The sequence below is a fragment of the Branchiostoma belcheri genome, unplaced genomic scaffold (assembly GCF_001625305.1).
Source record: "Branchiostoma belcheri isolate BF01 breed outbred unplaced genomic scaffold, Haploidv18h27 scaffold52, whole genome shotgun sequence".
NCBI lineage: Eukaryota > Metazoa > Chordata > Leptocardii > Amphioxiformes > Branchiostomatidae > Branchiostoma > Branchiostoma belcheri.
In genome coordinates, this window is record NW_017804154.1 from 977,157 (window position 1) to 989,441 (window position 12,285).

General features: G+C 43.1%; 2 protein-coding genes across 2 annotated transcripts; one reads left to right on the top strand and one right to left on the bottom strand.

Annotated features, from left to right (window-relative positions):
• Positions 1-48: 48 nt before the first annotated feature.
• Positions 49-1,393, top strand: LOC109480706 (neuropeptide SIFamide receptor-like). The gene has a single exon (XM_019782939.1). It carries the CDS (start codon positions 222-224, stop codon positions 1,368-1,370), a length of 1,149 nt encoding a protein of 382 aa, XP_019638498.1. The 5' UTR covers positions 49-221; the 3' UTR covers positions 1,371-1,393.
• Positions 1,394-7,382: 5,989 nt separating this feature from the next.
• Positions 7,383-10,378, bottom strand: LOC109480711 (trypsin-3-like). The gene is given in 7 exon segments (XM_019782947.1): positions 7,383-7,556; positions 7,559-7,646; positions 7,849-7,991; positions 8,303-8,470; positions 8,689-8,786; positions 9,234-9,420; positions 10,282-10,378. Coding segments are annotated over 7 exon segments (810 nt in total). The 5' UTR covers positions 10,322-10,378; the 3' UTR covers positions 7,383-7,470.
• Positions 10,379-12,285: the final 1,907 nt, after the last annotated feature.

Consider the following 12,285-nt stretch of genomic DNA (forward strand, 5'->3'; position numbering starts at 1 on the left):
ATATAACGGGACCCACGGCCATGGTATTTTTATTGTGACCTCCAAAGCGCTACCATCGTCACATGAGAAGGAAAGATGCCTACTAACACGTTCTTACACATCATCCGCTGGAAAACATCTGCACACGACATCGAACTGATTTTAGAACACCTGTAAGGAACGCTCCCAGCTGTGCAGGTGTCAAATAACGCCACCTGGTGTGTATACTGTGAGGTACAGCGATGGCACCAGTTGTCAGTGTCAACCTGTCGGCAGAAGAGATCCAGCGGCTGAGAGATAGCGTGCTCTACCCTTACACTGAACCGGCAGGCATCGTCCTCCTGTTTCTGAACGTTGTGATTTTCCTGACTGGATTCGCTGCCAACATTTCAGTGCTGCGGGCGATCTTTGGACGCAGCCCTATGGACAGGGTAGCCAACGCGTTCATGGTGAACCTGTGCGTCTGTGACCTCCTAGTCATCAGTCTGTGCGTCCCTGTTAACGCCGGGATGGAGGTTTACCGCAGCTACGTGTACGGACCGGCTTTGTGCAGGATTCTCGCCTACGTACAGGCGGTGTCCGTGTGCACAAGTGTCTTCACCCTCACCGCGGTAAGCTTGGATCGTTACCTGGTCATATGCAACCCCCTACGCGCCATGTCGTATTCACCAAACTCGCGGGTGAAGATTGTAATTCCTTGTATCTGGGTAGCGTCTATGTTAATCATGCTCCCTCTAGCCATCTTCAGTGAGGTTACTGAACAAACTTTCGAGTTTGAAATTCATGTGGTGTTTTGCCAGGAGATTTGGCCCGGAGTGGAATGGAAGAGGGCATATGACGTGACGCTGTTCATAGTACTTTTCGTTCTTCCATTCTCAATCATGGCACTAGCGTACACAAAAATAGGGCAGACTCTGTGGCATCGCGCAGCGGCACTCTATGGAAAGCCTGACAACTACGTCAGAAGAAACAACGACGCCATTGTCACCAAAATCATATCGCGCAGAAGACGCGCAGTTAAAGTATTCGCAGCTTTAACAGTAATCTTTTCCTTCTCCTGGCTACCGTACTTTCTTCTTATCCTTTGGTTCGACTTCTACGAGGAAACGAAGAGAGAAAGCGCCTTAACAGCAGCCACTGTACACCCGTTCCTTTTGTGTCTAGGTCTCTCCGACTCAGCCATGAACGCTGTGTGCTACCTCGCTCTCGGTAAGAACTGTTGTGGCATGAAACATAGCGATCGTCTCTCACAACTCTCGGGACACAGGAAGTCATCGCGCACACTGCCCTCTCACACAAGGGAAGAGAAGCTTGACTTCGACTATGAACATCTGGAGATGGAAGAAACCCGTGCTGTACAGTTAGATGTCAGTACTGCGTCGCACAGATAGTATGTGTTTATATACAAGTATGAGCGAACATAGAAGTACTGATGTTTTTATATACATTTGCAAACGCGTGCCAGGAGGCAAATTGCAAGGTAACACATAAAATGTAAAGATGTACATGTAAGAAAGTGTCTAGTATGTAGATCTGTCTGACGTATATTACTGAGGGGGTTGGCCTCTTTTGATCGATGAATGGGTGGGTTTTGTGATTTAGTAGAAATGTTCGTTTCTTGAGGTTTTCTAGAAGGATAAAGCTCGCGCAGATGGTCGCAACAATATGAAATATGCTAATTATTTGCGTTTGAGGAGCTAACGGAGTTATCGTGACGAATTAGCAAATAATTGAGTTTCTGCAGTAACAGGTGTGGGCTGCAGGTGGAGGGATCACGCGTACATGGCGTGATATCCAGGTGAAGGGTAGGTATTTAGGTGAGTACAGTAGTAGTCTGTTCATTCGACGCAGAGCACAGCACCGCGTGTACAACAAGAGTGGTTTCTCCTTCGTACCATTATGGATGCAGCAGGCATTAACCAGGCGTTTGAGACCCACAACACGATGATTCTCAACGCCGTTTCTAAGATGATGGACGAAAAACTGGGCACGCTGAAACGAGCGAACGAAGAAATGGTTGAGAAGCAAGTCAACGAGCTCAAAAGGATGAAGAAGGCAGAGGCGCCCAAGATTAAGAAGAAGGCCTACCAGGATCAGTACGACTTCTCTCAGAAAGTGAAGGAGAAGCTGGAGCAGGCGAAAGCGGAGGTGGAGGCTGGCAAGAACGACCGAGCGTTGGAAACTCTGACCGAAGGTGAGAACTTAGTTACGTTCCGCCAAAAGTGTATTTTAATGGCAGATAAGTCGGACGCTGGTTGGTTAACGGTTCAGGAATACTTGAAGAATGAGCTAGCTGATAACTCTGACGATGAAAAACGTATGTTTAAAGCTGAGGCCAGAGCAAAGAAGACCAAAAAAGAGATGCAGCAGAAGAAAAAGAGTGGCGCTAATAAGCAGCGTTTTAATCAGTTTTACCCAGCCCAATCTAGGCCTGGTTATAACACCTCGACCGCTGCTGCAAGTTCTGGAGACAAGAAACAACCCGGCACTTGTTTCGCCTGCGGACAGGAAGGGCACTGGAGGGACAGGTGTCCAAAGCTCAGCACCTACAGGCAACAGTCGGATACAAGCAAGTGACACTTAGTAATATGATTTTTTCTTTTTAATGTTTCAGGACCTTGCGAGTTTGATTGACAATCTGAGCGAGGCGATGTCTTTGATTCTGATATCCCAGGAATCTCTTCTATCCTCGATTTCATGACACTTAAAGATTTTGAGCTGCAAGAAGGAGAGCCTGGGATTAGTGTTAGAGGAAGGTTAAAGAAAAACATTGCATATTGGGAAAGATGTGGCGCCCCAGAATTTATCCTTGATACTATTAGAGAGGGTTACAAATTGCCTTTCAAAGAGCTGCCAAATTCTAGGATTTTGCATAATAATGCCAGCGCTAAGAATAATTTTGAGTTTGTCTCTTCCGCAGTTTCTGAATTACTTCAGCTAGGATGTATTCAAGAAATTTCAAAATGCCCTTTTATTTGTAATCCTCTCTCGGTTGCCATTCAATCCTCTGGAAAAAAGAGATTAATTCTTGATCTTAGATATGTCAATTTGTTCTTGTTCAAACATAAGTTTAAGTGTGAAGACCTCAGACTTGCAGCTAAAGAATTTAGAAGAAATGAATTTATGTTTACTTTTGATTTAAAGTCTGGCTATCATCATATTGATATTTTCCAAGGACATAGGAAGTATCTTGGTTTTGCTTGGAAGTTTGATGGTAAGACTAGATATTTTGTGTTTTGTGTGTTGCCTTTTGGCTTATCCACTGCTCCTTACATTTTCACCAAGCTATTGAAACCAATTGTGACTAAATGGAGGAGCGAAGGTATTTCCATTTTTGTGTATCTAGACGATGGTCTAGGGAAAGGAAGAGGTTTGGATAATACCAGATTGATAGCAAAGCATGTGTGTACAGACATTGTAAAATTTGGTTTGGTTCCAAACCCAGGTAAATGTGTCTGGGAACCTTCACAAGTAGTGACGTGGTTAGGAACTATTATTAATTTAATGGAATTTAAGTTTTTTGCTACTGATAGAAGAATGACTAAGCTGTATGCTGCACTTACTGAGATTATTGAGGACTTTAAGCAGGAGATATATTGTTTTCCGGTGAAGAAGATAGCAAGTATTGTAGGGCAAATCATTTCACTGGAACTGTGTATAGGTTCGGTGGTGAGAATTATGACTAGATATCTTTATTTCGTGATAGAAACACGTTCTTCCTGGTATTGCAATGTGAAGTTAGATCATCAAGCTATAAGAGAGGTCATTTTTTGGTTTGAACATTTACGAATAGCGAATGGTTTCCCGATTGCTTCTGAATTTGAAGCTGCAAGAATAGTTTATTCTGATGCCTCTGCTGAAGGCTATGGAGGTTATGTTGTGAATTGGGAAAAATCCTTTGTTCAAGGTACATGGAATGAATTGGAATGCACACATAGTTCTACCTGGAGAGAACTCAGAGCGATTTTCTTGGTGTTAAGTGGTTTGAAAGAGGAGCTAGCTAGAAAGCATGTGAAATGGTATTGTGACAATACGGCAGCAGTGAAAATTGTCAAAGTTGGCAGTGTAAAGAGATACTTACAAGATATTGCGCTGGATATTTTCAATGTATGTAATGAATATAACATAGTACTTGATGCGACCTGGATACCCAGGACAAAGAATGATAAGGCAGATGCTCTGAGTCGTTTCTTTGATGTGGATGATTATGAAATTGACCCGCCAGTGTTTCACTACTTGAACAGGAAGTTTGGACCTCACCAGGTCGACAGGTTTGCAAATCATCTGAACAAGAAGCTGGAAAGATTTAATTCTAAAAGTTGGTGTCCCTCTTCAGAGGGCATAGATGCTTTTTCTTTTGACTGGGCGGGACAGAATAATTGGTTACACCCCCCAGTCAGAATGATTCCTAGAGTGATTAAACATATGCAAGATTGTAAAGCGTTTGGCACGCTGATAGTACCCTTGTGGAAGTCTGCGTCCTTCTGGACATTGCTATGTAAAGATGGTGTACATTTTGACACTTTTGTACATGATTTTGTGGATTTAAGAGTATACAAGAACCTATTCAGAAAAGGCATGAGTAAAAACACATTGTTTGGCAACAAACTGGTAAAGTTCAGAGTACTGGCTTTAAGGGTTTCCTTCGTAAGTCCAAGAGACGGGAAGAAAATATTGTGTTCTTCCGTGAGAAGATCTTGCCAGGCTTGTTTGATTTAACTACTCAATTTGTAGTAGTTCAATAAAGGAGCAATTTGATGGAACTTTGCTGGTCTATCTTGATATACTGAGGTTTGATTGTACTTGCTTACGAAAGGAAATATGCATGGCAATTGACTCTCCATGAATTTATTGAGTGAGTGAGTGTGTAGATTGATAGAACACTCTAAAAGTGTGCGGGCCGTTGATTGAGCCAAGTAATGATATGCCTCCGGTTTTGATGCCCAGAGTGGCGTGAGGCTGAATATGGCCACTAAATACTGGCTTGACAGTTCAGGAACAGTAAGAAAACTAATAAACGATTTGTAAAAAAAGATATGCTTCATATGATATGAAGTAAAGTGCTTGACTAGGTGTCGAAGCTATTATGACACTTAAGTAATGGGCAGGCCGTTGAATGAGCCCGGCAATGTTATGCCGTCTTTTGTATGCCCAGACATGCGAGCAGTAGAAATTAGCCATCATTTTTTGGCTTTCTACTCGAGTAAACAAGTTTTCATTCATGTGAATCATGTGAGGAAAATAATCATTTTACTGTGTTTTCTTTTACTGTAATTATATCTCAGCTGATGTGTACAACCACGGATTCTGGGAGGATGCAGCCGAGCTGAAGGACTCACATCTGAAAGAGTTGGCAGGGAAATTACCCGCAGTGGCTGTAGCTTCAAGAGCACCTGGAACAGTGGAGCAGTACAGGACTGCGTTCAACAAGTGGCGTGAGTTCGCCAGTAGATACACTGAAGTGGTAGCGTTCCCAGCTCTTCCGCTGCATGTAGCACTGTATTTAATGGAGCTGATACAAAGTTCTTCTTCTTTTTCTACTGTGGAGAAAGCTGCTTTTGGTATTAGATGGGCTCATCTCCAAGCAGGGTTGACGTCGCCAACGGAGGAGGCGGTTGTGAAAAATGTGCTGAATGCAGCCAAACGGCTTCTGGGGAAGCCAGTAGTTAAGAAGGAAGTCATTACTCCAGATATTTTGGCTAAGATTGTCCAGAAGTATGCGCATCTTGATGATTTAAGTAACATAAGGTCTTTAACACTGATGTTGATTTCTTACGCAGGTTTTCTGAGATATAGCGAAATATCCAATATCAAGTGTTGTGACATTTCTTTTTCCGACAATCATGCTAGTATTTTCTTACAGTCTAGCAAGACAGACCAGTACAGGGATGGCAGTTTGATTCCTATTGCCCGCACAGGGAAAGAGACTTGTCCAGTCAACATGTTGCTGAGGTATTGCAAAGTTGCTGATATAGATTTTGCATCTGACAGTTTTCTTTTCAGGGGCATTATTAAGACCAAATCCGGCTCGAAGCTTAGGAGTTCGGGGAAGCTGAGTTATACCAGGGCTAGAGAGTTAGTACTAGGTATGCTTAAGACTGTTGTATCTGATGTTTCACGTTTCGGCCTACACTCTCTTAGAGCAGGAGGCGCTTCAGCGGCAGCCAACGCTGGCATTCCAGAAAGGTTGTTCAAGAGACATGGACGATGGATGAGCGATAAGGCCAAGGATGGTTATGTCAAGGACAAGTTACAGGAAAGGTTGGCAGTGTCCATGGCTCTAGGGATTTAAACTGATATTAAAATTTCCCGTACTTTGATCATTTCGACGCGATGCAGTGTTCCGTGCACTCGCGCCCATCCTAACACTTGTGTCTGTGTTTCATTGTGTATGTGTGAAGAGTATGACTGCATCGAGTGAGAGGGATGCAGAGAAGTGAGGCAGAAAATGCTAATTATTTGCGTTTGAGGAGCTAACGGAGTTATCGTGACGAATTAGCAAATAATTGAGTTTCTGCAGTAACAGGTGTGGGCTGCAGGTGGAGGGATCACGCGTACATGGCGTGATATCCAGGTGAAGGGTAGGTATTTAGGTGAGTACAGTAGTAGTCTGTTCATTCGACGCAGAGCACAGCACCGCGTGTACAACAAAATTTTGTTGAGATGTGGAATAGTTGCAGTATATTGTCTAATTACTACTGTTGCAGTGTTAAGAACTTACTGGTTCTCCTTTGGTAAATCCTTATGTTTACATTATGTATGTAAAACTCTTGTGGTTAGATTATTGACACGTGACATTGTGTGTTGCCTAGATGACATTAAACAATGTTTCTGTTTTCCAGTACCCAGCTTATTGCTGCTGACAAGAAATCCCAGAGATGAGTTGTTGTTTGCGCTGAGGCTCTGGTGCACGTCCCCGATTTTTTTGGCCTTCGTACTTTCGGAAGGTTTTTTTTGGGGTTGCGTGGCTGGCAAACAACTAGACATTAGTTCTAAGACATTGTCATACAGTTTTAGTGGATTTTGACTACTCATTCGGATTTTGTTTGGAAGAATTTCGAACTTTGTTGACTATCATGTCAGGGTTTGGATTGTTTGTTTTGGACCTTCCGATTTCATTTCTTTTGAACTTCCGGCAATAAATCTTTCTGCGGTGTTTCCGTGCACTCGCGCCCATCCTAACACTTGTGTCTGTGTTTCATTGTGTATGTGTGAAGAGTATGACTGCATCGAGTGAGAGGGATGCAGAGAAGTGAGGCAGAAAAAAACGTTTCTTTCTGTTTAATATCTCATAGCATTTACAAATGATATGAAATTTATAAATGGTCGGTTCAAAAATCAACTAATCTTGCTTGTATCATTGTGATGATGTTGAGCAAAGAAATAACAACGCAACATGAATATCGGTAGCCACAGCTTTATTCTTCAATTGATAGAAGAATTGACGGGACGGCTAGGGTCTCTCTGACGTCTTTTGATGGTGGCAAGTCACTACGGTCTCCCGTTGCCATGGAAACTGGACTGCGCATTGACGTAACTGCTGATCCAGGTGACGTAATTAGCGACCTTGGCGTAGACCCCGGGTAGCCGGCCTGAGCACAGCCGTAGCCCCAGCTCACGACGCCGTACACCGTGCCGGAATCCACGACGGGACCGCCACTGTCTCCCTGCGCATAGATATGGACCAGTTGGTCATCAGTGGTGGGTAAGGATTTTACACAATGAACCCGAAACGAAGTATCATTTAGAAGAAAACATACGAAACATGAAAAAAGTCATTCTTTAAGCGATGTGAAAATTTTGTCGCAGCCTTAATTATAAGTGATAAAGGGGTGTTAACTACGCCAGTGAAGAAGGTGGTACAGTTACCTGACAGGAGTCCTTGCCGCCGCTCATGAGGCCAGCACAGAACATGTTGTTGGTCACCTCCCCGGCGTACGAGCCCGCCGCGTTACACGTGGACGTGGCGATGGTGGGCACGGTCACTTGGTGCAGCGCGTCTGGGTAGTTGGCTGTGCAAGTGGAATCAGAACAGCGGATGAGTTTTTTTTTTTTTAATTTCTTGTCTTGTTCATTAATTGTGAGTTTCTCACTGATTCTGCCTAGGCATTTTTCCTTCGGCTCTTAAAAGGTTTCAGACATGCATGTAGCTGGAAATTGAAGACAGGAAATGAGATAACCTTTTCTGGGACCTTCGACTTGACTTCCTGTCAGTGTTTCACGTGCCGAGCATAGGAAATATTACGGAAACACAAGCAAGACACACCGAAGACTAAACCTCCGTATACGGAGGTAACTAGTGATATGGACCTAGAATACTTACTTCCGCTGGTTAGAGTGTTTCCCCAGCCCGTGATGGTGACCCGGGTCCCGTCGGACACATGTTGCCCCTGCCCGGGCAGACACGCCGGGCTCACCCGGTTGTTGATGATGACGGGAGTGCTGAGCCTGATCAGCATGATGTCGTTGTCGAGGGTGCGGGAGTTATAGTCTAAACAACGATATGAGCACATCAGACATGGTTGTTTGTTTGTATATTCGTATACATTCAGTGAAATTAAAAACATGACAACAACAAAAAAACATGCAGGGGGGGCTATGTGGTAAGTTATAGCAACTAAAATGATAACTCGAAATCATTCAATAAAGTATCTACATTGTATATGAATCAGCATCTTATAGTAAAGAAAATGTATCATAAAGCCTTACTTGGATGTGGTATAACCTGGGCTGCCCCTATAGCCTGTTCGCTCCCATCGTTGCGCGATAAGTCATGGTCTCCGGCAACAACAGTCATCCTGTGTGCACTGTCGGGAAGAAGAGAACAACGTGTCGGGTAAAATGACTACTGAGTATTACATAAACCAGATAATAGTTACATTACAAGGCTCTAACACGATTCAACGCATTAGGCGTTTGCAGTCACAGGAGCATCACGGGCGCTATTCATTCATTGTTGTTTAAGTTATTCGCTATCGTATGGAGAACTAGAGGTCAAGGATCGTATACCTTCGTTTTGTACTTGTGTTGGTATCTGCACCATGTAATTCATTCCCCCAAGACGTATTAACTACTCAAAAATCAAGACCATAGCACCTTTGAAATACGACATATCAAATCAGGAAGTAGCGCTGCAGTACCTAAGAAAGCTGCTAAAATTCCCTTGATGGGGAATAATTCTAATAATTTGTGGTAGCAATGAATTGTCTATGTGTAACAGTGATATAATGATACAGTGATAACTGTTACTGTACTTGATCTTGCAGTGAGCGGCGCTGAGAACCCATTCGCTGCCGATGAGCGTCCCTCCACAGAAGTGGAAGCCGTTTTCCTGAAGAGACACCATCCAGGGCCAGCTGCCGGGGTTCGCCTCCGTCCCGCCGATGATGCGGTCAACGTACTGCTTTGGAGCATAGTAGGACCGCCCGCACTGCTGCGCCGCTGGGAACGGTAATTTCTCACCGTCAGGGGCTGACTGGGCCTCCTCCACGGAGGAGTTAATTGTGGCCATACACAACTCTAGCCATCCCCATTCCCCGTAATCTCCTAGCAGATCATACGGTGGCCAGGCACCGGTGGCTAATGGACACTCCTCTGGCTAATGGATGCTGCCTTACCACCGTATGATCTGCTTGGAGATTACATTCCCCGTACTACCAACAGGAGCTCAGGATTCTACACCAGGAAAATATTTTGAACCTCCTCACCAACGCAAATCACGACTTGTCCTTGACAGTACAATTCTGTAAATCAATATCTAAGATTCAAGAACAGCCGCGCTACTACTACTAAAGCATACGGAGCACAGCGTTGTTCACGTGACATTCTCCGCCAGCCATATCTGATTGACAGATGTCATGCCCTTGGCATTCTAATCGTTTAAAACAAAGGGGGTAGAGTGTCTCTATATGAATTGTGCAAATAAATAACGCTCTGATTTGCATACTTTGTACCTATCTATACCTACTCAGATTACCTAATATAGCTATATCTGACTAATATAGCTATATCTGACTAGCTACAGGTCATAACACGTAAGTTGTATAAAACTGCTTCTCATCAAACCTAGTCCTAACCAAATTGCTAGAAAGCAATAGCTATTGACTAGTTGAACGACTTTGGCTGTACATGTATGTTCTTTGCAGCCAAAGTGGTAAAATAAAGCACTTTAATATGAAATATATTCATATCCTTAAACGTTTAAAATCATGCCTCCGAATAAAAAAGCAAAAGAAATCTGTCAACAGCATCGAAAACATTTTCTTTTCCGATGACATACTATAGTGGTAAAACGGTACGTACCAGCATAGCAGACAAGAGCGAGGAAGACGAAGATGCGCATCCTGAGTTTGGGTAGGCCTTCTGTGGTAAAGAACCCTTGTCACGCCCACGTATTAATATACACATATATATAAATATACATACAGACCCTGTAAGTATTAGATAAGATACAAGGGTCATGTGGTTTAGACGACAGGTGGTAATTTCTCACCCAGGCATCTGCTATAATTGGTGCGTTTGATTATTGTGATAAGCGTTAGTATAAAAAATTATTGCTTTCATACTCTATTCTACAACCTCATATCAATTTTGGTAAATTTGGGATCGTTCGTGTTCAAACCAGTGCATACTATAGTAGGACCGTTACAAAAAGAATTAAAACATGAAAAGTTGTTTAGAAATTGTGATATAACTGCTGACCCATGGCGGATGTACGTTGTTAGTCGTGTGCTGGTACGGTAAATATATCCAAAACAAATTTGCAATGTAAACGTAAAAACCTAAAAAGTTACAATCCTACACGTTTTATAGGGCTGACTCATTGTGACTGGCGAATCCTACAAGTTAGATAGATCTTTATAGGGTCTTTACCTGTACCACGCGCCATACATTATATCCGTTATAATTGTTTCACAATATTGTATACCATGCCATCATTCCAAAAGGTTTTCCAACATCCTTACCAACAGCGCATGCACCGCTGAATTTCAAGGCATAATGAAACAAAGGAAAAAAACTGGTTATTATAGTCTATTTCTTAGTCCATTTTCCCAGAATGCGTCCTTAACACACGTCCTTGACCGACCAACACGGAAGAGTTGAGTGCGTCATAGTCACATGACTTGCCAAAGAAGACGTCACGTAGTTGTCGGCAAGGACGCAGGTCACCCAGACAGACACAGGTCCGGAAGGCACCATCTGCTGCCTCACTGCCTGTGAATGTTGCTTTTTTCCGAAGAACCATCTTATCCATTACTTATCACCCCAACCACTGTTCGGGTGTATATAATCTTGTGCACACAGCAATAAGCAACAACCCTACCTTCCCGATTGTATTTTGTTACTGAGAAGTATGATCTGTACGTGTACAGAACAGAACGTGTGGAGTGATGTTTGTTGTACCATGTTAGGATTTAGTCCTTCGGATGGTACCGTGCATGATAGTCCGTAGGTAAAGCACGGTTATTCAAGAACTCACCACACATATCGATAAGATAATGTCTACATTTACAACTCAGTGTGAGTGAACCAAATCCTACCATACTATGGACAATCAGACTGTCGGTTTGACGCTACATGTAAAGTGAGTTAAGATTATTCTATCTTAGCCTGGAGCCATACCATCGTAGCCCCTGTATCTATACGGTACTGGGAGTGTTGTCCGTGCGCCCAGGCCAATTAGCTACAGCGCACGCAAGGTTTTTCACGTGGTCGGTTTCAGTTAGGCCATGTTGATTTGATTATATGGATGACATCCTCTGGGAACCCCAAAACTGATGCGAGCGTGCGAATAAAAAAAAGTTTGGCCAAAAAAAAAAGTTGCTTTCATTATGAAATCTACGTGGTTTTTGAAGATTGAACAAATGACACAGAGTATGGTTTGGCGAATAATCTACTCTTCAAATTCATTTCTTTACATTTTCGTCTTTTTTGGGTTTGATTTTGGCATTCTACGACAGTGGTATCATTTTTTGCAACTTACGGTATGTCTTTGCTCATTTTGCAACTGTTTTGTACGATTTACAGTATGGTTGAAAACTTTTTTTTTTTTGGAAACGGCCGAAAATTCATGCGCGCGCGGATGTCATCCATATAATCAAATCAACATGGCCTTACTTCGTAATCAGAAAGGCAGGTTGGAAAGATGGGCTGTCAGAAAAAATGACCCTACTTTCATTCTAGCCGGTTAAATACCGCTAAGCTGGCCTGTGGGAATAGTTACCAGGCGAGTTCTATCTTTGAGTATACGTTTCCTTCTCGGTGAGATAAGAAGCACAGTACAAACACATGCTGTTGATTTACAGA